The sequence below is a fragment of the Phyllostomus hastatus genome, unplaced genomic scaffold (genome assembly GCF_019186645.2).
Source record: "Phyllostomus hastatus isolate PE091 unplaced genomic scaffold, TTU_PhHast_1.1 phas_scaffold_93, whole genome shotgun sequence".
Classification (NCBI taxonomy): Eukaryota; Metazoa; Chordata; class Mammalia; order Chiroptera; family Phyllostomidae; genus Phyllostomus; species Phyllostomus hastatus.
In genome coordinates, this window is record NW_025334042.1 from 39,684,910 (window position 1) to 39,711,436 (window position 26,527).

General features: G+C 35.9%; 1 protein-coding gene across 3 annotated transcripts in view; it reads right to left on the reverse strand.

Moving 5' to 3' along the window:
• The window catches only part of PDE3A (phosphodiesterase 3A), a 275,116-nt gene that overhangs the window by 38,960 nt on the left and 209,629 nt on the right, over positions 1-26,527 (reverse strand). For all 3 annotated transcript variants that reach the window (XM_045829053.1, XM_045829052.1, XM_045829054.1), the window contains exons 3-5: positions 15,389-15,646; positions 13,322-13,476; positions 7,307-7,431 (exon numbers count right to left, since the gene is read on the reverse strand). In XM_045829053.1, the coding sequence (XP_045685009.1) occupies positions 7,307-7,431; positions 13,322-13,476; positions 15,389-15,646 (538 nt within the window). The remainder of the gene's footprint in view (positions 1-7,306; positions 7,432-13,321; positions 13,477-15,388; positions 15,647-26,527) is intronic.

Below are 26,527 nucleotides of genomic sequence, written 5' to 3' on the forward strand. Positions count from 1 at the left end.
CCTGTGAAATACTAATGGTTGTATATTTGTTTAAGAAGAGGCTTTATTTGGAAGCCACAAAATAAATTTAATTTTAATATTATCTACAATGTTCGATTTATATCATAAATGATATTAGAATCTAATTAGATTTTCTTATTACAATTTTATAAAATAAAGGACATAAAACTTTCAATAAGCTCTACATCCCTTCCCATTTCTCCACTGCTATACAACATTGTATTCACATGTGCTTTGGTGTGAAAAATAAAAAGGTTGAAAAGGACTAGTTTATTCAGACTATTTGTTGGATTACAGCAGCTGAGTCTCCATATATCTTTGAAAAAAGCAGTATTACCATTGAGGAGCTGGATGGGGGTATGATGTAGCATAAAGGTTACCCAGGTATTTGCACAAAGTAGCTCCATGATTTTGTCCATTCCGTGAATACTGATTACGTGCCCTGTTCCAGAGACTAAGAAGGCAGTAGTGAACAACAACAAAAAAGTCCCTGTTCTCATGGAGCTTCCACTCTTTTGGGGGGAGACAGAAATTAAAAAAGGAAAGTAAATAGAAGAAAAGAAGGGGGAAAGAGAGGAGAAGAATGGAAAAAGAAGAAAAAAGGAGTTTGAAGGAAAAAAAGGAGGACATGCAGGAGGAAAAGGAAGACTATCAGTTTTAAGTGATAGAAAGAAAAATAATGCAGAGGGTAGAGACCAGAGGAGGCCAGAAATGCTCTCAGTGTAAGGAATAGAGGTCTGTTGAAATAAATAAGACATTTAAACATGCATTGGGGAGAGTATGTTCTAGAAAGAGGGACCTACCAAGAGGATCAGTCAGAAGGTCAGTGTGACTTCCACTTGGCAAAGAGGAAGAAGTGGGGTAGGGGACGCACTCAGAGAGGCTGCTGGGCAAGCCTGTCTCCAGCTGCAGGCCAACACCAGGTTTGTTGTAGATTTAAAAAAGGAGACTCCTGACAGGCACTGCATTAAGCATTTCCTTATTTTGATAGGTAATTATGAGTTTTTTGACAAGTGTCTGCCACTTTTTTTCCAAAGCTTGTGGAAACATTGCACATTTCTGTCTTGACGCAACATACTTTCTGAAGGCCATTTACAAGAAGAGTGATTTCTTTTCATTGCTAATTTTTAGTAGATGCCAGCTGATGTTCTCAGAGAAATAAAATTCTCTCTTACACTCAACAATCAGAGTTCTTAGAACTCATGGATTAATTACACTTAAATAAATAAGCAGAACTTAAGACTCCAAATTTACTGCCTGGGATGAAATTTAAAATGAACCTTGAAACAGAGGAGAAGAACGTTGCTTCAGCAGTATGTGAGTCTACATGTTTTGACAAGCAACACTTCTAACAAGCAAGAGTCTTGGCAACAGCCATAAAAAGGAGGGATATTTTTATTCTGTAGGTGAGAAGATAAGGAATAAACACACGGCTTTTCCCCCAAAACCAAAGTACTATTTCTCACAGTGTGCATTATCATAGTTTATTTAAAGTTTTAAAAACAGAAAGAGACTATCATAGGAAATGAGCACATGGAGAGATATAAGTGTAGATAATAACCAAATACTCCTAGGAAGAACAGCCTACAAGCAAAATGGACTCAGACAGAACAGCAGGATACTCCAAGGAAATGGGAGAAAGGCCCTTCTTTCAAGTTTTCAAGAACAGATTATTTTCAAAGGTAGTTTAAGTGTAATCATGTCTAACGTTAAGGAACTTCATGGCATTTGAAAGCTCATCCAACTTTATCTTGCACACCCAGACATTTACACACACGGGTGAAGGGATTCAGATAAATATACATTCTCTCAAATATGTTTATCTTCATTTTATATTTGAGTAATTTTAAGAGACTCCAGAACTTAGCTGGTGAAATGTAAATCTTTGAATAGTATAAAATACTGAAAACATTTAAAAATAAAAAATAAAATATATCTTTAAGAAATTCTAAAATTCCAAGTCCTTTGAGTAATTCAGTCTTTAATTTCTTGCTCCCGAGAGCATGAAAAAATGTGTGTCAAGACACAAGGAACTTTGGACAATCAAAGGGAAATGATAAACAATACTGGAAGGAGGAAATTATTTAAGTGAATCCATCTGTTTTGTCCTGTAAAATTCTCTCAGCTGATTTGTAATTGAACAAGAAAGGAACCAGCATGTCTGATAAATACATGCCTCCTTTCCATTCTCACTGGCAAATGTATCTCAAGTATAGGGAATGTCCAAAATAAAAAAAAAAATAAGTTGTCTCTCTCATTTCAAAATTTTTATAGGAAAAACTCAGGCTAGCTTTTAGCTGTAGAAAGATCTCTAATAATTACAATATGACTATAAAAATCTTACAAGAATTACAAGAATCCAAGAAGGGACTACTGCAAAATCAATAAGTATGAAATTAGAGGAATCTTAAAAGCTCATTAATGATGTAATAGCAGCTCTACATTGTCACTGACTCATAAACAGAAAAGCAAGATTGAAAATGCAAATCACATTTCAATATATTTTTAATCATAAGATTTCTATGTGATTTCATTCATTTATTTGATGTTAGTAACTGCACAATAATTGATTGTGTTTCAACTATTTAAATTAATGCTAACTGATTCAGCTAGAGGACACACTGTTGAATAGATTTGTGCAAAGGACAGATTTCATTAGTCCCCTCTGAAAACAGGTAATTTATTTTTCAGTGGTTCTATTCTCTACTTTTTGCTTGCATCCTTGTATCTCTTTTGCCTATTGGTTAGTACTTTTCTCCACAGACTCTATTCACACTTTGATTCCATTCCCTTATATTCCTTGTCACATAAAGGGACTTTACCATGTCCTTTTACTCACAGTTTATTGAAAACCAGCTGGCTTCATAGTCAATTATATCAAACATAACACACCTAGTTAGCTCAATCAGCCCAATGCCATCATTAATGTGAAACAAACATTTCAAAACACAAGGGTCCATCTGATCACGGAGAACTGTAATTGAATTTCAGCTCTCTTGATTCTTGATGGATTTTTCCCTCCTGGCAGACTTTCAAGGGATTTGTTTAGTTGAATTAAGCATGTTTAGCATATAGGCTATTTTATAAACATTTAGCTCTACTGTGACAGCAGTCTTAAAGATGTCACAATGCAGAATACTCTCCAAAGAAATCACAATAGAGATATCTTAGGTACTTTATGCCAAGAATGGAGAGAAGCTTTTGCTATGGCTGTGGCTCTAATTTCTACCGTCTGCTTTTGTGGTATTTGGCATGGACATTCTTTTCCTTTGACACTTTGCCCTTTCTTAGTGAGTACAGTTGTATGAATCAGGGAGCAGAACCCTGGAAGATGAGGCTGTTCCTCATGGATGTTCCCTCATTAGTTTTGTTACTTCCAGTGAATTCACTAACCATAAATTTTTAGCTTCCTTTTCCTTCTTTTCATTGAGTTATAACAGACATACAGCAAAATATTAGTTTTGGGCATACAACATAATGATTCAATATTTGTATGAAAATTTTAGTATATGAGCTGCTGGAGCAAGCACACTTTTCATCTTCTTGAGTTCATCATGTTGGTTTCTGTAATAATTTTAATTTTATTACCTAAATGAGGAAAATGAGGGACAGAAAACCAACTCTTCCCATTATCTTGTAGTCAGCCAAGGACAGCACCTAAAATTTTTAATTTGAAACTATCTCCATTTGGTGCCCTCAATTTTTTTCTAGTATAAAGTCATTAGGACAAAAGGAGGAATTTAGGGCAAATTGTGTGAGCTTGGACAAGTCACTTAACATTTCTGTGCTTCATTTTCCTCACCTGAATCCATTTCTTGAGCTATACAAGGAGGTAAAACATTAATTCATATTTCACCCTTTGAGTAACATTGTTATTATCCAATATTTTAATTGTCTTTAAAATAATCTTTAAAAAATACAAATCTGGAAATACTATTATTTATGCATGTAAGGTTTGGCAGACTCATGGTTTTCAAATTTATTTATTCACCATTTTTATTACATCTTAGACTTCTCTGCTATTACATTTCCTTTTACAAACATATCCATAATAAATTCCTTTAGTTAAGATTTGGTAGTTAGTAAAGTTTTGACTTATCTAAAAAAGTCTTTAGTTCACTCCTATTCTTGTGAGACAGATTTGAGAGATGTATAATTTTAGGTCGACTGCTATATTCTCTCAGAACTTTGAATAAAATATTCTACTGTGTCCTGATAACCTTTATCCAGATAATTCTGCTCTCGGACTCAGTGCTTTTTCTGGAAAGGTTATTTGTCTTTATCTGACTTTTGATTTTATTTTTGTATTTGGTGGTGTTTACTTTTACCATTTTGTGTCTATGTGAAGTTTTTTCCTTTCACTCCATTTTCCCTCAGAGTTTATGTCCCCTATGCTCCACTACAACTATGATTATTTAATTCAACTTCCTAACTTCTTTTCTTATATTTCTTAAAAATCTCTTAAGCTTTCTAGTTTCTCATCTATGTTGTATTCTGGGTAATTTTTTCACATTTTTTGCCTCCCAGTTTAAAAATTTCCCTATTATATCACTTGACATATCAAATTTCCTGATTATATTTTTAAAAGTTATATTTAGCTAGTGTACATTTATATCTTCTCTCATTGCTTTTATTTTTTAATAAATTCATACTTATCTTTAAATATTACAAAATTAAATATTTTAGCATATAAATATCTCAACTCTTAGAGATCTACAGTTTTTTTTTTTTCTGTTTTCTCTATCTCAAGTTTCTTGTGCGCTTTGTGATCTTGGTTGTAACTTGATACGTTGAAGCCACATGGCCCTCAACTGGTGATGCTTTCCTTCAAAAATTATTTGCACGTATTTTTGTAGGGAGCCATGGGGTTCTCCGGACCTATGACCATTTTAGTTGCCCTTTAAAAGTCTCAGGTTTAATGTGGAATGATCAGATTCCATTCCTTCACCTTGCCAGAGTCCCACACAAGTCTTCACCTTACTGAGCTAATCTGTACTTGCCCTCAGGGCAACCCAATTTAAGTCTTTGCCCACCACATCCAGTTTCTGGCTCTGGTGCAACCTGAACTCTATTTCTCAGACCATAAATGGCTTCTAAGTTATAAAATTTAATGAACATTTTCAAAGAGCAGAGAGGACCAGGTTAGTTTTTGGAAAACCAAATTACCTTCAATGGTTTCACTCAGTGACGCAACTCCAATAAAAGTGTACTTCCTGGAGAAAGTGTCTTCCTACACCAAAGAGTAGAGATTCGAGAAACGTTGGTGCTTAAATGGTTTCAAGAAACAGTCACCAATATAAAGTGGGTGATCAAAAGGGAAAGAAACCACTAAATTTTCTTTTCCAAGTATAAAAACAGATAACAAATGTTTCCTTAATTTGTATGTCTTAACACTGAGAGTTTATTTCATGATGGTCTTTTGAAATATCAGTGAGACGTGAGTGCTGCTTCTCTAACCCTCACAGAAACACTGCTATTTGGGGACTTCTGCTCCTGGCTATGATTCTGTAATCTGCCATAAATCTGTGCTTCTTTGAGAACCAATAGAAATGCTGAGTTTAAAAAAAAATTACTACCAAGGCAAGTCAACTAATTTGGGGGACTAGGTTTCCAGAAAGAAGAGATCCTTAGAAGTATGAGCCAAAATCATCCTATTAACTATTCTTCCTTTCAGAGAATTATTTACTAACCATTGGCTTGGTGTAAAAGGCTAAGAATCCAGGCAGAAAATGTAGGAATTAAAAAAAGAATCAAGCCAGCAGAGCTTTTAGCAATGTCATGAGGCCAATGACACAAAAACTGACATCTGGAGCCAGCGAAGCAGTGAAAACATGAACATCTAACCACCCAGTGAGGAAGGGGCAGTTTTCCTTTTGAGCCATTTAGTGAAATATTAAACTGCAAAAAAGGCAGAAAATGAAGAAGCTAAACTGCAAGATACTGAAAAACCTCATCAATTTTCTGCAGTGCTAACAGATGAATACTTGAGAAGTAGCAATCATAGTGAATACCCTAGACTCTCAACTGCGATTCCAGGAGGGGCACAACTTGGTGACAGAATCTGACAAAAACTGTACTGAGGTTTGAGTCAGCACAGATTCTGATTAGGTGAGGTAATCTCCTCCCAAATCATTTCACTTTCCTGCCTGAAACTTTATTGCTCTTAATTTTGGTATCTAAATTCCTTACCATAGCTCCCCAGGTCCTATACCATCTGGCCTCTGTCTATGCATTTTCCTTTCCATACTCAATCTTTTCCCTTTCTGCTAGTTAGCTTTGCCAGTCCTTTAAAATCTTAATTCCTCAAACTTTCTCTCAATGCATTGGGTCTTGTATCTCTTTTCTTCTATTATTTGAAATTCTTCCCTCAATTCCCTATTATAGACTTTAAAACACTATACAGTAATAGCTGATGATCAGTTTATAGTCCCCAGCACAATGTAAGTGAGAATTCTGTGAGAAGGGGAACTGGATCTGGCTTTATCACCATCACGTTCTTGAAACTAGTTCAGTGTCTGAAACAAAGAACCCTTCCCAGAAATTTGCTAGGTAAATTAAATTTGGAGGAAGGGAGAAGCTGATGCTTAGAAGTACAAGGGGTGAACTGACACCAATATGGAAAACTCCATGTACAGTAGTTAGATGCAAGATCCAAGATGACAGTAATTACACCAGATTTCATTGTGTACCTGTCAGAGAGGCAAGGAAAACTTCCTTTCCACAGTACTATTAGGGCTTTTGCTTGCTAACTTGTGGGATTTTTCACAGGGCTCTTGAAAGTCCTGAAATTATTTTTTCCAAATTTAAATACCTCTTCCTTTAAGTGTTTATGTATTAGAGGGGTGAGCGACATAAAGTGAAAATTTCTTTGAAAAAATTATAATATGCATAGTAAACAAAGCATTTCTTCCAACTCATATAAATACCATATTCTTGAAACATAATTTTCTTTTAACAGCCACTAAAAATAAAAATGAAATTTCTTAAGTACATCTTTAGCTTCTGTATTATAAGATGATGCTTCCAGAGGTTAACCTCAGTGGTGACAGGGATTTCCTACTCATCCCATGAGCCCAAGATAGAATATCTGGTACATCAACCTTGAAAGCATCTGTTTCATCATATAAAATGGAAATTTAAGTAATTAATTACTTACTTATCAATGTCTTTTCTTTTTAGAAGAGTCAAACCAAATATACCAAAGTGTAGAGCATCCTCTGTAGCTTATTTAAACGCTTAAGGCTTAATTCAATCAGTGACTTCACACTCAGTTAAGTAGAAATTCTTCTCCTAGTCAGTTACTTACCTGGTAGATTTGGTTTTTTAGCCTTTACATAGTTAGCTGCAGAAATGGCACACGATGAAGTGAAGGATCTGCTTTTGGTGAGGGCCATCATCACTGGGTTATTCCACGAATCAGAACTAAGAGCGCTATAAAGACAGAGTATAAAGAAAAATAAATAAATTACTCATCAATTATTAAAGCAGAACTTGCCAAAACCCAACCGTCATTTCCATAATAAACTCGCCAATCTGAGTCATGGTCTAGGTTCAGTGACAGAATGACTTTGTCCAAATGAAAAAATAGGTTATCTAAGCTCCACCTCTGCTGTGGGGATACAGCCGTTGCTCATCAAGCATGCTGGGTTAACAAAAGGGAAAACTTTCCTATGAATCCAATTAATAGGAATCAAACACCTCATTCAACTTACAGAATTATGTTCCTTACAGGTTTTCTAAAAACTTGGCAAATTAACCAGTTAAAGTAATGTAAGGGGAACTTAACATTAATTGTACTCTTTATTATTTATCGCTCTTAGTGTATCCAAATTCAAAAATTAAATGCTAATACAATCAAAGATAATATTTTTTGCAATATTTCCTTGTGAAGGAAAAGGTCAACATCAGGCATTTAGCCTACAATTTCTTTTATTGGTGATACCAATAAAAGGTATTGGTGATACCTGGAAAGAAAGGAATGAAGATGCAAATCGCTTTGTAAACATGCTAATGGTGAACCTGCTGCTAATCACACTGATGCCATTTGCTAGGCAAAAGGTAATGGACAGTGAGGTTTCACAGGGAATGCTTTCTGCAGGATATACTTGGTTTGTCTAGGTCATTACTGTAAATGAATCTGGAATTAGTAGGTAAATGGATGGTTGGAATAAGGAATGTTACATAGAAATGTAATTAATGGGATATACATTTTGGAGGTGTTCTAAGCCAATATTTATCTGTATGCATTGCTCAAAACTGTACATACTAATTCTGAAACAGAATCCATTGTAATTTGAGAGAGATAATAATTTAGGAAGCTGTATTGACTATCTTAGACTACTCCAAGGCAAAAGTACTTGTTCTGCATTTTGTTAGCACCTGTGTAATTTCAAACATTAGTAAATTTAGTACTGGATAAATTCTATAATTTGTGTGAGCATAGTTGACCCTCTGCCAATTTTTGACTGGCACTGTAAGCAGGATAAACCTGGTCTGTCTGGGTGGCTTATTGTAAATAAATCCAAAATTGACAGAATTATGGTGTCATAAATCAATGGAGACTGTCATGTAAGTTATATAATTAATGAGGATAATTTGTAGCTGTGCCAAAACCAAAATGGCTTTGACTATACAAGCAACACATGCATGCATTGTTTAGAATCCTCCATGTTAAATCAAGCCAGAACATGTACAAATATAAAATTAAAAAGTTTAGGGCATAACACTGATAGCTACAGATCTCTTTCTCTTTTTTAATGGGTTATTTTGTTCTCATTTGAGAGAGAGGGAGAAAAATCAATGCAAGAAAGAAACACCAATCAGCTGACTCTTACTGGCACCCCAAACAGGGATCCAGCCCTCAATTTGAGTATGTGCTCTGACCGGGAATAGAACCAGTGACCTTCCAGTTATGGGATAATGCTTCAATTAAGTGAGCCACACTAGCTAGGGTGCTACAGACCTCTTTAAGGGAAAAATGCTGAGCATGTGCTCTGTCATTGCCTATATCATTTGATCATAGTAAATTTAGCAATGAGTAAGATCTATTAATTGAGTTGAGTCCAATTTAACACACTGGCACTTGTTATCTCATTTCTTCTCTTTTTTCATTTTAACATTTTTCTCAAACTGTTGACAGACATTTTAAAACTTCATCTTTTCTCCTTACTTTTAATTGCAGTTTACAGAATATATCGTAAAAAAGATATTTAAAATATAGAATGAATTCTAGCATTTACCAAATACAATTAAGGAAAGAATACAAAATAATATTTGTTTCACATTCTAACTAGAATTCTCATTCTAGGCACTCTAGGTATTTCAGAAATGCCTAGAATTTGACACAATGAAATCAAATAAAACTTTGAATCTGAGATAAACACCTACACTATTTCCTTATAGTGCTATTCCCTTTTAACTTCTTTTGGTGCATCAGTTGACTTATAAGATTCACTATGAAAAAATTTTATGTAATGTATATGTGGCCCAGGAGTATTAATTTATCAGTACATTATACAATTAAAAGGTTATTACTTTTCCATGTAGACTTTTAAAAGACCTTAACATTAAGAACATTTATTTTGTTATATTTGAATAGTTGTTTTTTGTTATCTCAAAAAGTTATACTATGAAGGGTAGCTTAAAAAATGCTGGAAGGTTGAGCAAAAAAGAAAAAAGACTCATGGACTTGGACAACAGTGTGGTGATTGCGGGGATGGGGAGGGGAAGGTGGTGGTGGAAGAGGGTGTAAGGGGGATAAAAGGTAATAGAAAAAATACAATAAAATGTAATGATAGAAAACCTCCCTAACTTGATGAGAGAAAAAAAAACCCTCATACAATTCCAGGAAGCACAGAGGGTCCCAATCAAGACGAATCCAAACAGGCCCACTCTAAGACACACCATAATAAAAATGGCAATATTTAAAGACAAAGAGAAAATATTAAAGGCAGGAAGGGAGGAATAGCTAGTAGCATACAAGGGAAACAAAATAAAGTTATTAGCAATTTACTCAACAGAAACATTACAAGCCAGAAGGGAATGGCAAAGAAAAATTCCCTGTAATGAAAAGCAAAGGCCTGCAACCATGACTACCAGCAAGACTCTCATTTAAAATGGAACGTGAAATAAGGAACTTCTCGGATAAAAAGGGCCAAAAGAACACATCTCCACCAAACAAGCACTGCAAGAGATGCTAAAGGGACTGCTTTAAGAAGAGGGAGGGAGGGAGGGAGAAAGAGAGAGAGAGAGGAACACAAGAACAAATGGAAAAATGGCAGTGAATAAGGACCTATTGATAATAACCTTAAATGTAAATGGATGAAATACTCCAATCAAAAGACATAGGGGAGCTGAATGGATAAGAAAACATGACCCACATACATGCTGTCTACCAGAGACCCACCTCAGAACTAAACATCTACACAGGCTAAAAGTGAAGGGAAGGAAGAAAATATTCCAACCCAAAGGACCTGAAATAAAGCCAGGGCAGCAATAATTGTATCAGACAAAATACATTTCAAAACAAAGACCATAAAAAGAGACAAAGGAGAACACTATATAATACTAATGGGAGCAATCCATCAACAAGATATAATCTTTGTAAACATATATGCACCCAACATAGGAGCACCTATATATATAAGGAAAATCTTGGAGAACTTCAAGAAAGGTACTGACAGCAATGTATTCATAGTAGGGGATTACTATACTACAAGACCACTGTATCAAACTATAATACAAGACCACTGTAATCCAAACAGTCTGGTACTGGCATAAGAAGAGGCACATATAACAATGGAAAAGAACAGAAAGCCCAGAAATAAACCCAAGTCTCTATGGTCAATTAATACTTGACAAAGGGGGCAGAAGCATAAAATGAGTAAAAATAGCCTCTTCAATAAATGATGCTGGGAGAACTGGACTGGTACATTAAAAAAATGAAACTAATCACCAACTTATGCCATATGCCAAAATAAACTAAAAATGGATAAAAGACTTAAACATAAACCATGACACCACAAAAATCCTAGAGGAAAACAGAGGCAGTAAAATTTCAAATATCTCATGTAGTAGTATTTTTGCTGATACATCCTCTAGGGCAAGGGAAATAAAGGAAACAAATAAACAAATGGGACCACATCGAATTAAAAAGGCTCTGCATGGCTAAAGAAAATATCAGCAAAATCAAAAGGGAACCAACTATATGGGAAAACATATTTGCTAACAATACCTCAGACAAGGGTTTGATCTCCAAAATATGTGAGGAACTCATATGACTTAACACCAGGAAGACAATCCAATGAAAAAATGGGCAAAGGACCTGAACAAACACTTCTTTTTAAAAAGATTTTATGTATTTATTTTTAGAGGGAGGGAGAGGGAGGGGGGAAAAAGAGAAAGAGAAACATCAATGTGTGGTTGCCTCACACATACCCCGCTCTGGGGACCTGGCTTACAACCCAGACATGTGCCCTGACTGGGCATCGAACTGGGAACCCTTTGCTTCATAAGCTGGCACTCAATCATCTAAGCCACAGAAGCCAGGGCTGAATAGACACTTCTCCAAGGAGGACATACAGAGGGCCCATGGGCCTATGAAAGGATGCTCAACATCACTAGCCATTAGAGAGATGCAAATTAAAACCACAATGAGATACCATTTCACCTGAGTCAGAATGGCCATCATACACAAATCAACAAACAGCAAGTGCTGGCAAGGTTGTGGAGAAAAGGGAACCCTAGTGCACTGGCTGGGTGAGTTTGCAGACTAGTGCGTCCACTGTGGGACAGTATAGAATTTCCTCAAAAAACTAAAAATGGAACTGCCTTTTGACCTGGCAATTCTACTGCTGGGATTATACCCTAAGAATCCTGAAACATCAGTTCAAAAGAACATATGCATCCCTATGTTCACAGCAACACAATTTATAATAGCCAAGTGCTGAAACAGCCTAAGTGCCCATGAGTAAATGAATAGATCAAAAAACTATGGTACATTTACACAATGGGATACTACACAGCAGAAAGAATGAAGGAACTTCTACCCTTTGCAACAGCATGGTTCTATCCATGCTGTTGCATTATGATAAGTGAAATAATCCAGGTGGTGAAAGACAAATACCATATGATCTCAACTATAAGTGGAAGCTAATGAACAAAAGAAACAAACAAGCAAAATAGAACCAGAGACATGCAAACAAGGAACAGACTGATGGGGCCTACAGGGGTGAGGGGTGGAGGATAAGGGAGGGAAGAAGGAGAAGGGCCTAGTTAAGGAACAAGTATAAATGACCCACGGACATGGACAACAAGGTTGGGATTGACTGTGGGAGCAGGGCAGGGCAAGAGGGAGCAATAGGGAAAAAGGGGGACAACTGCAATAAAACAACAATAAAATATAGGCAAAAAATTTTAAATATAAAGGAATTATCAGTAAAAAATATACTAAGGCTTATTTATTTTTATTTAGATATAATTGACATAAAATTATTTTAGCTTCAGATTTACTATATAACAATTTGGTATTTGAACTATTGTGAAATTATATTATTATATTATTATGAAATATATGAAATAATCATGACAATAAATCAGTTAACATCCATCACCATGTTATAGTTATGATTTTTTTCTCATGATAAGGACTTTTAAGATCCACTTTTAGTAACTTTCAAATATGCAGTACAATATTGTTAACTACAGTCACCATGCTGTTCATTGCATCCCCAGGATTTATGTATTTTATAAGTGGAAGTTTGTACTTTTTAACTCCTTTTACCTATGTTGCCCAGCACATGCTCCCAGCAACCACCAATCTGTTCTCTGTGTAAATAATATTTAAATGACGAAGTGTTTGATCATATCTAGGGACTGTTAGGATGGCCTACTTCTTGATCTAGTCTGCCTTTGATATAATGCTAGGATAGCCCAGCTGGGGAAAATCTCCCAGCCTTTTGGAAATGTCAGGTTGGATATCTTTGATTTAATGATCTCAATATGGATCTTTGTCCAAGTAAAATCTAGCCTACCTTCCTTTATTCTGGGCTCAACCCTTCCCATTAAAAGTCACACGGGAAGGCATCTCCTCATATCACTGCCCCCATTATGCTCTAAGACTGCACACCACAATATAAGCCTAATTGTCTGATGTTAATCACTATGCTGCTCTGCATTTACATCACACACCCACTTTTTTCATTTTCAAAGCTGGCCTCCAACCAACTATAATTGTTTGAGCCTCCCTTCCGCTGTACCGATAATCCCTGTTTGGTAAGGAACTCCTCCAACAGATGTGAAACCAACGGGCGTGGTGCCTAACCTGGGTGAAGGTGCTTCGTGCAGTTTGATGCTGGCACTGCGATCCCTCCGCACTGGGGCAGGCTCCAAAGTGGGTAGGCCTGTGGCTGAGGTGGTGGTTGTCCAAGTTGACGAAACCCGTCTCAACAAACCGGGGGGTAAACTCCTTCTCAGGCGCTAGGAAGAAGGGGTGTTCACTTTATTACCAAGTATATTTCTGTCACTACCTTCTATGTAATAGAATGGAGGAAAATGGATTTTTACTTGGAAGTAAATTTATTAAGCTATATTGGTTGAATATCACCTACTTACAATATGGGTACTCAGATGTTCAATTAAAGAACTTCTGGTCAACATAAATGAATACTGTAAAATAAAATTTTGGGATATTCATTTCAATGATTATACAAATATGGGATTACTGGAATGAGAGTCAATTACCTTTGGTATAATTAATAGTTATATTTATTCAATAGAATGCATATACCTATACATACATTATACTAGTTACTGTGAATGGAAGTTTTTCCTCAAAAGTCACTTGTTTGGGGCACGAATTAATTTATGTCATCTTGCACAATAGTGTCTACACCAAAGTGTTTACTGATTTAATTTTAATTTCTTATAAATGACAAGACATAAGGGTCAAAGAGTGTAACCCAAGATGCACCACCTCTCTTGTGGTTAATGTCACTTAGACATTGGGCATCTGGACAATGTCATCTGCACCAACTCTTCCTAATAGAAGACTTTGCTGATTGACCTGCAACTTTCTCTCTATTATTTCTTCTCCTTTCATATCCTAAATGGGGTATGTAACAGCTTCATCAGCACCGAGGCAAGATTCTGAGCTCACCAGGACGAGCACCACCTAAAAATTAAAGGGGAGGTATTCTACTACAACTGTAGCAACAGTTACTATAGGTAGAATCTCAAACCATTTGTATTTGTGGTTAGCTATTCCTAGTACACCAATCAAGGAAGCATAGTTTACAAAGATGCGGTCTGCTCATCTGAAGATGGTGAAAAATACTAAGAAGTAAATACCTTTAATACTAAAGTTTTCAATACATCTCAAAAATCTGAATTTCCATCTTAGAAGGTAATTTGACAGCAACAGAAAAGATGAAGCACTGTAAATACCAAGATTATTGTCTATAAATTTGCCACTTGCTTCATGTCAATTTTGAGAGCCAAAGGAATCAGTTAATCTCTCTCCATTTCCATTTCTTTATGGCCATGTCATGAAGAGCCATACTCTTCTCAGAGAAGTAGGTGTTGGAAGGAAACTACATAATCACTAAATGGATAAAGTTGTGTGAAGAAACATTCCTGATGAAGAGACAACAGCAAGACCTCCGATGTTACTGACTGATCACCACCTCAGGAGAATGGCTGCTTTTTCCCCAGATAGATAACTGTGCAGGACATATTGGGGACCACTTAAATTTTGATTTTGTTTTTTTAGTCTTTAACATGACTTCTTTTCAACTAATGTAAAGTCTAAACAGGGTGCAAGATCTATTCCCTATAGCTTACTTCTGTAAAATTTTTACATCTTACATGTGAAAAAATTATACAAAACACAAAGTCCATTTTTTGCTTTAAAGAATCCAAAATCAGCTAAAACTGTTCTGAGTTCAGATCTTGTTGGGTTTGGGAAAGCCATGAGGACACTGTGAAGGATACCACACTGAGAATGCAGAGTGAGGAAACCTCATGTTCAGAAGACAATGATATTAAACAGAATCTACACTAGAATGGGAACAGGGACCTTTGTCTTCTTTTCTTCTTCTTCTTCTTCTTTGCTGTCATAACCTTATCCCATATGACAGGATCTGGCATATACAAGTGAAAAACTTCTCGAAAGTCTGAATAAAAAAGGTAACATAAAATTGTAATATTCTAATTTGTAGAAAGCTATCAAGTATAAGGACAGAAGTCTTTACATTTAAAACCTTATTACTTTCTCTACCATGATTTCACCGAGTCACTGATATAAATCAGCATGTGTGTTTGAAGTGACAAGAAAGAGACCCAGAAGGGAAAAGAAACGGTTTAAGCTCTCCGCTAGTATGTCAATACTTACCTTGGGAACAGCCAGCTTGTCCTTTTCAGAGCTTTCTTCAGAATCAGAACAGGTGTAGTTTTCACTGAAGGAAACGGCAGGATTCACTCTGGGCTTGTGGATGGCATGGAAGGTGAGCTGGGTGCCCAGCAGGTTGCTCACCGCCCGCAAGGACGTGCACACGGTTGGGGGCAGGGAAGGGTCTGCCAGGAGGTCGGTAATGAGGCCATGAGCCTCGCCCATCACGGCAATATCCACAGTGATACTGGTTCCTGAAGACTGAGACACCAAACAGAGGGACAGTCAGGTGGGAGAGGCCTGAATCTGAAGGCACAGGCAAAGAATTGGGCTTTTCTTGCAAAATGGGTTGAGGTGGCTCTTTAGGGTTGAGGTAGAGTGACATTCAAATCACGTTTCTGTTTCAAATTTTGCCATGTTTGTGTTCATGGTACATTTTTTTAATGCTAGAATTTGGGGGGGGTAAGGATTTATTTAAAGATATTAAAAAGATAAACATTTGTTTTTATCTTTGAAAAATAATTATTTATTTATTTATTTATTTTTAGAGGGAGGGTAAGGGAGGGAGAAAGGGAGGGAGAGAGTCATCAGTGTGTGGTTGCCTCTCATGTGCCCCCTACAGGGGACCTGGCCCGAAACCCAGGCATGTGCCCTGACTGGGAATTGAACCCGTGACCCTTTGGTTTGCAGGCCAGCACTTAGTCCACTGAGCCACACCAGCCAGGGCAAAAAGATAAACAGTTTTTAAAAGACAAGATGTTTCAGAGAATTTGAAAAAAAAATACTTCATATCAATGTAAGAAGAGCTCAACATTTAAATGTAAATGTAAAAATTACCGAAAATTTTCATCTTGAAAATATTATACAATTTTAATTTTAGGAATATTTTATCCTAGTTTGTGGTAATTATTCGACTACTATTAGAGATACGCACTAAAAGCAACTCAATTTTTGTTCACATTCACAAACTGCCTCCCTTTTTGTGGTTGGTAAGAGTAGAAGTCTTACTTTTGGAATTCTGCAACACATCTGTCACATTCTGCCAGACTGCCTATTGGACTGAGAGTCATTACCCACTATTTGCTGTAATGAAGAACCCCCAAACAGAGGACAGGGGCATTCCCCACCCTTCTGGTCAACCAGAGTACAGGCAGAAGGTGTGAGAGTAAGAGAGAGCATGGGCAGAGTCCAGGCAAAGAGAGAAGATGAAGTTAAAGACAGCATTCAGAGCCCCCTCAATGTCGGAATGCTGTCATAGTATGCAACGCAATGAATTTACATAACTTTAAGCCGTGTAGTGGAGTTCATGATGGGGGTGCAGATTCTGGAGTTAGGCTACTGACATTGAAATCCTGACTTCAGCACTCTCTAACTGCATGATCTTTGGCAAGTTACTAAACTCTCTGTGCTGTGATTTCCCTGTCTTTAAAATGGATATAGTAATAGTACCAACCTCAGAAAATAGTTACAAGAATTAAAAGGGATAATGTATATAAATCATTTATATTGTATTGGCAATTTTAAGTGCTCAATAGTGATAATGGTATAAATAATAATTATAACAATAATTCTGGAGTTTTTCAATAAGAGGTTAAGAGTTTGGCTATGCATTTGGAAAAAACAATCATTCTCTCACAACAAAGTTAAAAAATAAACATTTAAATTAACAATTTAAATGTGTGAAATTATAAGATCGATAAAAGAAAGTATTTGGGACTAATTTGTAATCTTGAAATATTAAAAATAATATGATTTCATAAACTGTCAAGGAAATATGTGACATATCTAAATAAATGCATAAACTTCTGCATGAGAAAGTCTACCATAAGCAAAGGTCAAGACTCATCTTGTGAAAATTTTGCCGCACAGAAAAGACAAAACATACCCAAATAAAGAGCTTCTAATAAATCAATAAAAGACCACCTTGGGTAAAAGAAAGAGACAATTCAAACAAAATGTAAATAATCAAATATGTAGGAAGCTACTGGCCTCCCTAATACTTACAATGCAAATTCAGCAAAAGTTGTTCATGTTTTATCAAAATGGTATGATAATAAAAGAATGATAGCATCGAATATTAGTAATAGTTTAGGGAATGAGAAGTAAATAGAAAACAATTCAACATTTTTGGAAGAATGTTTGGCTGAGTCTTTGTTCATTAGTGTATGTCCTACACTCCAGTAAAATAATGCAGACATCTAGACTAAAGAAAAATTACAAGTATGTAAAAATATAAGAACAAGGACACGACGGGTACAACAGTGCTCTTATAACAATAACCAAAGGATGGCATAAATGCACTTCAAGAGAGAAACTGTAAAAAAGAAAGTTGTATTATAACTGCATTATAAAATAGTATGTACTTGTTTAAAAGATGTCAGTATATCTGTAAATAACTACTTGGAAACATGTATCATTCAGTGGGAGGAAAGTGTGCCATAAAGAGTGAATATGCAATACTATTTATAATCAGAAAATAATTATGAAAACACCCATGAAGATATCCAATCTTATAATAACTATAAGTAATAAATACCTTTTTCTGTAAAGGTATCATATAGAACAATTATGTCTTATACCACTAGACTAATAAAAATATTTACATTTTTAAATTACAGTTTACAGTCAATGTCATTTTATATTAGTTCAGGTATACAGCATAGTAGTTAGACAATCATATACTTTACAAAGTGTTCCCCCTGATATTTCCAGTACCCAAAAGGCACCATACATTGTTATATATTACAATATTATTGACTATATTTCCTATGCTGTACTTTACATTCCCGTGACTATTTTGAAACTACAGATCTGCATTTCTCAACCTTTTCACCTTTTTCACCCTGCTCCCCAATGACCCTCCCCTCTGGCAAGCATCAGTTTGTTCTCTGTATATGAGTCATTTCTGTTTTTTTTTTTCATTTATATTGTTCTTTAGATTCCACATGTAAGTGAAATCATATGGTATTTATTTGTCTTTCTATGACTGACTTATTTCACTAAGCATAATACTATCTAGGTTCCTCCGTGCTGTCACAAATGGTAAGATTTTGTTCTTTATAATGATCAAGTAATATTCTAATGTGTTTATTTACCACTACTTGTTTAATCTACTTGTCTATTGATGGGCACTTGGGTTACTTCCACAGCTTGGCTATTGTAAATAACACAGCAATGAACATAGGGGCAAATATTCTTTCAAATTTGTGTTCTGGGTTCTTTCGAATATATACCCAAAGGTGGAATCCCTGGGTCATAAAGTAGTTCCATTTTTGAGGAACCTTGACACTTTTCCACAGTGGCTGCACCAATCTGCATTCCCACCAACAGTGCACGAGGCTTCCCCTTTTTCCACATCCTCACCGACACTTGCTGTTTGTTGATTTACTGATGATGGCCATTCTGACAGGTGTGAGGTGGTATCTCATTGTGGTTTTACTTTGCATTTCTCTGATGATTACTGATGTTGAGTATCTTTTCCTATGTCTTAAAGTTTGTTCTTATTAGTGAAAAATAACTTGGCAGAATCAGAGTCAGATAGCTGGGAACATGGAAATGTTGGAATGCAGATACAAATAACTTGATCCTACAGCTTAAGTGCTGAACTAATATACCAAAATAAGTACTGGTCTTTTTCACTTTATGTTCCTAAATATATCTGTATTTAATGCTTTATTTAACCATTGGGCTATGTTTTTCTCTATATGTAATCCTAAATATATATTATAAAACAGTATCAAAATATAGTATAATAGTAACAGTTTTAGGATATATAATTAAGTATATTTCACTTACATCCCTATAGTTAACTTCAAAAATGTCCATGAGAAATGCAACTGCACTAGGTTAACATTCCCTTGTAGAAACATGTATTTTCAAGTGCATCTCTAATTATTATGTTTCTGAAAAACTCAGTGTGATCTTCTGAAAGAGTAATATTTATTGCTACCCATGTTGTTCTAAACAAGTTAAACAATGACTGCACACTTTCCCTAAAAATATAAAAATAAAAATTTAAGTCAAGCTGTGTTTCCAGAGCATAAATTTTCAGATTTTCTGACAAGGAAATATACAGTTTATGCTCTAATAATTAATAATTAGAGAGATTATCTCAAAATGTTCTTAGTATTTACAACTTACAAATCTGAAAAAATGTAGAGTATGTTCACTGACAAATAAAATTATATTTTAAATTATTGGTGAGAGAACTAGTCTTTTCATATTCTCTAATTTTATGTCTTTTTAAATAATACATTCTCTTTTTAAGATACTGGATGTATTGCTTACATACCCCAAAATATTTAAAATTTTAAACTTTGAAATAGAAACAGAATTAAACACCTCATCCTCATAAGTCAATGTCAGTGCTAACATAAAAATTTAGAAAATAAGCATATTACATATTTCAATAATATTTATGCTATGAATTTTGCAAAAGCAAAGATCTTCAAGTAAAAATAAAATCATTATTCAAGTCAATAAGAAGCATTTACCATATTGGACTTGTCTTAATAAACCAAAACGAACACTTTTACTGTTGACAAATTCTCCCTACTATGATTAAGTCGAGTCTTTGCTTTATTGGTGTTTTGATGAAAGAATAGAATTGTATAACAATCAAAAGTTGTATCACACATAAGAAGTTATTACCACTTTTTGGCTCAAATAACTAGAGGCTTCAATGAAGCATGAAATCTAAAACCAACAATCAGATTAGGTTGCCACACAGTTGCCAAGATTAACCACACAGAAAATGCTGAACAACTGAAAGACAGACTGGCTGCTATTTCAATAAACAGCAGGTAAGTAACAAAGATGCAGGCATGTCTAGGGAGTCACCATTAAGGAATTTTAGGGGAGGGGGAGCGGTTGGTTGATGGCAGAGTTTTTTTCATATGATGCAAAATATGAAACAATGGAGTGTTTCTCACAGAAGGCAGTCCATACCCATTCAACTTCCAATGATATGGCTAAATTCCTAAGTCTACCAAATAACACTCAGAAATATTTCACATAACTTGTGAAACCTTAGTGATGTAAAGTTTACTCAAGGTAAAGTTTATTTGAAGGTTACTTTAAAGGAAAGTCTTAAGTTAACAGCCTGAAATCATCTTCGAGCGCAGTAATGTACTATACTAAGCATAAAACCACAGTGGAGTCTTTTTATGGAGCAGATGATCAAACAAATCTTTTCCTTAAAAAAAAAATAAAGTAACCAAGTATATAAAACATTCTACTTTGCAGGCTCTCCTTTATAATAGAAATATTTATATTTAACATTTAAGAAAATGAAAGTGTAATTCCCCCGACACTGTTTAAATGACAACCAAATTTGGATTGTCACCTTTAAATAGAAAACCTGGAATTTAAGTCTGATAAACAGTGGAGGAAAGTGCAGTTTTATATATTAAACCAAAAATAACTGATTTTCTTGTTCTCAACATCGATTTCTGTTAATTAAGTAGGGGACATACAATTATAAAGATTCAAAAAGAAAATGATCACTCATTTGAAAGATTTTCAACTTGGAATGCTTCCAAGTGCCTAAGTCATTTCCACCAAAAAAAAAAAAAAAAATCTGACACTGGCAGCCACACTCAGCTTCATGCGGGCACGGTGCATGTATGGAACACGACTCGAACCGCTGCTCTGCATGGCGGACTTACAGTCAAAAAGAACGCCTTGGCTCTTCATCAGAACATGTATGAAAGGCTGCATATTAAGTTAAAATATATTTCTAAGTGTCCAGAAAACGTCATTTTTATGATTCATTCCTTAAAAAGTTTCTTACATTAATAGACCAACTACTGGCCCTAATTGGTATAAGAATTAGCAAATGGGGTGAAAAAAGATACAAGTGCACGTTTTCATCATGTATATAATTTGAAGGTTGTATATGTGAGAAGTTAAAGATCAAAGCTATAAAGAACTAGGTTATATGAGTGAAATTTTTATTCACTCATTAATACCAAATTTTTATGAGGTAGTACATGGGGTCTTTAAGAGCACAGTATTTGGAGTCAGACTACCTGTGTTCATATTTCAAATCTGAAATTTGGCATTTTGGGAAAGTCATCTATCTTCTTTTTTTAAAAGATTTATTTATTTATTCATTTTGGGAAAGTCAAGTATCTTCTTTTTCTAAGATGTATTTATTTATTTATTTATTTATTGAGAGAGGGGAAGGGAGGGAGAAAGAGATGGAGAGAAGCATCAATGTGCAGTTGCTTCTCGCCTGCCCCCAACTGGGGACCTGACCTGCAACCCTGCATGTGCCCTGACTGGGAATCGAACTGGAGACCCTTTGGTTCACAGGTCTGCACTCAGTCCATGGAGCCACACCAGCCAGGGCAAAGTCATCTATCTTCTTAGCTCTTGTTTCTCATCTTTAAAAAGCGGTAAAACTAACACCTACTCTGTAGTATTATTGATGATTAAATGAGACCCGGTACATTAAGACCTTAGGAGTGTGCTTGGCCCACAAAATGTTTCATAAATAATTATATATCACTGCTGCCATCATCATCATCATCATCATCATCATCATCATCATCATCATTGCATTGAATAAACTGTGTGTACAAAGAGATGAATATTGTGCATGTTTATCTGTCTCTTACTTACACTGCGCCAGTAGTTTCTTTATGAATGAAGGCAGCAAAAAGATATGATTTCTCTACCAACAGCAACAACAAAAATAAAACAACAAAAACAAAACCCCAAACACTTTCACTTCTTATTCTAGGTAAACGAAGTCATTAAGATTGTATTCCCTAACTCCCATATAGTCACAATACATCTGAGATTAAATTTAGGCTCTTAGAAAGTAATTGTACCAAAGTCCTGGGTTCATTTAATACGGTTGATTGCACTGGTATGATTTATAACACAGTATGTGAAAGGAATTCTCAAAGCAGGCATCTCAGCTCCATTGTTGGAAGTTTTATTTTTTTTTTACTCTTTGTTTCTATTTAGTCATCCTGGGAGGCACCCTAGGAGGCAAACAGCATGGGAAGAACATTCTCAGGGTGAAAAGGGAGTTGAGGATAAGAGAGGAATAAACAGTGGATGGGATGACACATGAAAGGAAAGAGTCACTGGGACTTTTCTTACCCAGCTTTGGTCCTCAGTGCTGGGAAAAGATGCCTGATGGGTTTTTATGAGCTGTCTCCTACATGTTTGCCATCACCCCACCCCCTCTAAATCTTTCCCTGGGAAAGGGAAAGATATCTGTCTGTAATATTAGGAAGAGTAGTATCTTGGTCTTTTACGCACTCATTTCATTTAGAAGATGAGCTGCATTCGATAAGTGATCTTTGGAGTATTACTGGTTCTGACCTCAGAGCCAGCAAAATTGCATATGTGTTTATACTTTCATAGCACCCGTTTATAACTTTAGACTTGAAGTTGGTTGGGAAATTTTTAAAAAATGAAATCATGTGAAAATTTTGCAGTAACTCATTGTAGGCTGAACCTTGGCTAAATGCCATCCTAAGGAAGCAGATGTTTGCTTATTTTAATTTTCTGGCAGGGAATATGAGTTTACATTTGGATTTCCCCCTTAAGATAATATGTATGTACAGTAGGAGAAAAACATATAGGGCCCTTCATCAAACCGCTTTCCAGCAACACCTCTGTTGGATGGCCCCACTGAGATGTGAGACACAACGAACTCCAGCAGTTACCAGAATTCTTTACTTTCTTCTCTTTTGATGTTCAAAGGGCACTCCATATCACCAGATGGGATGTTGTGCATGGCCCTGTGTCCTCACACATTTCCCTATATAGCCTATCTGCCAGTAAGCCCCAAACTGTTCAAGCTGTCCCTCTGCTTGTTTTCTAAGTACCTTCCAGACACCAGCAAATTCACCTCGTAGCCTCAAAAATAATAATGATCTCAGAACACTGTCTTATTATTTAAGAAATAGAAGACTTATTAAATTGCATACTTTAGTAAACACCCATACCTCTGAGAGGATAGCTGCTTTGACTTCTAGGCTGGTTCTCTGTTTCTTCAAATTAGAAAGGATGAGGTGGCTGGTAAAGACAGGAGGAATCCAGGTAATGAACTGTGCATGTGACTGCGCAAATGACGTGGGGCAGCTTGGTTCAGTATAGATTGCTATGCACATAAAAAGCATTATCATTTCTATTCATAGAAGAAACTGGATTTTCTGATTGAGTACAAGTTTGTAAACATTATAGGAAAAATTAAAAACATATGAAATAAGTATGGACTCCTGAGTTAATGAATTTTGATGGTCTTTCATTTGTTAAATTTTCAAAATTGCTATGGAACTTGAGGTTTGTACTTGTTTAGCCTAAAAACAGTATCAGTGAACAACAGATGGCAGTATTCTGCCTTTGTAAGGAACTCTAACTGAACATCTTTTTGAATGGGTGCTGCAGAGGTTAGTTTCCTTTTTTACATAAAAAAACACAAAGAAAAAAAATAACTTACATAAGTCTACTGGTAGAAAGTCATAAAAATTTCAAGTGTCAATAAAAATAAAAAACACAGACAAAAAATCATGTTATGCCCCCCAGGACCACTGTTAGAGTGAAACCACGATCATACCAGCAACAACCACCCTGAGTAAACAGTTCAGCTCTGTCACCTTTATCCACTTTTATAAGATACACACTGTGGACATCACCTATTTTCCTGCACAATTTGATTTGAATTCTTTTCCACATGTAATGATCTGCTGTGATTAAAATATTCATAAAAATTATTAAAATGTGCATTCTGACACAATGGTTTTGTGAGCCTTCATTAGTATTTGTTTCATCCGCCTTGTGTTATTTACCACCAGACTCTTTCCTCCCCCACGCTTGCTCGGACACGTATCTGTGCTACTGATTTGCTTCAACTACTGCTGATCTGGGAGATCTTATCTGCACTGCTGCGGGAGTAGCCAAACTGGTCTCTGTGTGAACCCCTGTTGGGGCATTCCTGTACTTCATATGCTGGAAGCATCAACAACAAAAACAAATGACAAACCCTGCGAGCTGTAACTTCAGAGAAACTTTGCATCTCTGACCTGTTCTTAGGTGTACTCATACAATCTCTCTGTCCTAGCCCTTGTGACAGTTTTCAATTCAGCTTTTGGTGTGTGATCATTTGATGAAGGTTTGTCTTCCTCTCTGAGGCTGATAGTGAGGAGGACAAGGGCAAGGTTAATTTTTGTTCACCAGTTTAACCCCAGAGCCTTGTTTAGTATCTGGCACGTTTTCAGGCACTCAATGATACTAGAAATTAGTGAAGTCATAAGCATTATACCTCCAATCTCCATAGATAAGTAAATTTCCTCTCTCTAGTTCTTCACCTTAAACAATGTACAAGACAAATTACAGTGTCCAATATATTTCCTTAAAACAACTGAATTTTCTGGGAGCCGCCCTAAAACACTTGACCTGGCAGCACAATTTCATGTACTAATCTTAAATTTAAATACAAGTATTGAGAATTGTTATTGGAATACTGAAGTAATAAATAAATATTATATTTAAGACACTGATTCTAGAATAAGTGCTGTTCAGAAAATAGTGAAACTGACAAGGAGAAGTAATAAAACTAGAAAAAGCAACATTACATATTCTTCTATAATTTGGTACATATATGAAAAGAATAAGCAGATACTTAGTGTATACAAGTAAGTATTTTTGGGGGGAAGGAGAAAACCTTAAAAGACTTCAAGGAGAGATAAAATAGTCTTCAAGGACAAAGTTCAAGGGAATACAGAGTGCTTCCAGTTGAAAAGGGTACATCTGTGAACAGCATGGTGACTATAGTTAATAACACTGTAGTATATGTTTGGAAGGTTCTAAGAGAACAGATCTTAAAAGTTTTAATCATAAGAAAAATGTGTAAGTGTGTATGGTGGTGGATATCAACTAGACGTATTGTGGTGATCACTCACAATACACACACGTACTGGATATTGTACACCTGAAATTACAATATGATGTCAATTACATCTAAATAACACAAAAAGAAGAAAAGGATGTTTCTTAAGATTGAGGGAATGGATCATGAGAGGAACAGGAGCCAAATTCAAGAGGTTTAATGAACTACCCAGGGCAATGAGCAGCCTCTGCGGGGTAGTGACATTATCAATCAGTACGTGTGCAGGAAGGAGCTGGGCAAATGTTCAGGCTTATGGCTCGGGCAAATGGGTAGCTGATAATCTTTTCCTAAGTTAGGGATCACAGAATAAGAAATAAGATTTGGTGTGGATGCTGAGATATTCATCTTTCAGTAAATATACTATGTTCAGAGGATGATTCAAGATGTGTATCAGGAGAGACATCACGACTGGAAATACACATTTGGGTATCCATGGGACAGATAGAGCCATTTCCAAGACACACTGCCATGGGAATATATACATAGAAAAGAGAGTGGACTAAGGGCAGAGCCATAATCAATACTAACATTTGAGGGGCAGGGGAAAGAGAAACTCGTGAAGGAAAATGAAAAGGGATGACTGACAGCTATGAGTGTAGGGTTGAGTGGGCCAGGGAAATGCTTGTGTCAAGATCAGATGAGTGGTCAGCAGTGACCAATGGATTTGAGAGATTAATAAATTATGATGGTATCTATTAGTTTTGTATCTGGAAGCTCACTGATAACACTGGAAAGCGCAGTTCCAGTGAAGTTCTGGGGCTATGAGCCACATTGCAATAAATCGAGTGGTGAAAGGAAGACGTGAAAATGAAGACACTGTAGGCAACTATTTGGTTAAAACTAGCTGTAAAATGAAAGACAGAGATATGTAATTATTTAAAGAGAAAACAGACTGAAAAGAGCTGGTGAGCTGGTGAGCAAATGTCAGTGGTAAAGGGGAATCCCACCCATGTGAGGCATCTAAAATGCAATAAAGCCAATGTATGATAAAAAGACCAAGATCCAAGAGAAGAAAGCAAAGGTGGCAGGAAGGGGAGGGGGACTAACTTTTTACAATGGGGATAACTTTCCCATAATAACAGAGAGAAGGAAGAATGAAAATTTGCAAATGAGAAGTTGGAATTCTAATACTTTGACTTTCATTTAATCCATAAATTAGTCCTGAGTCCCTGTTAAAAGAGTGATGAAGACAATGTTGAAGTTAGAGATACAAAGGAGAATGACAGTGCGTG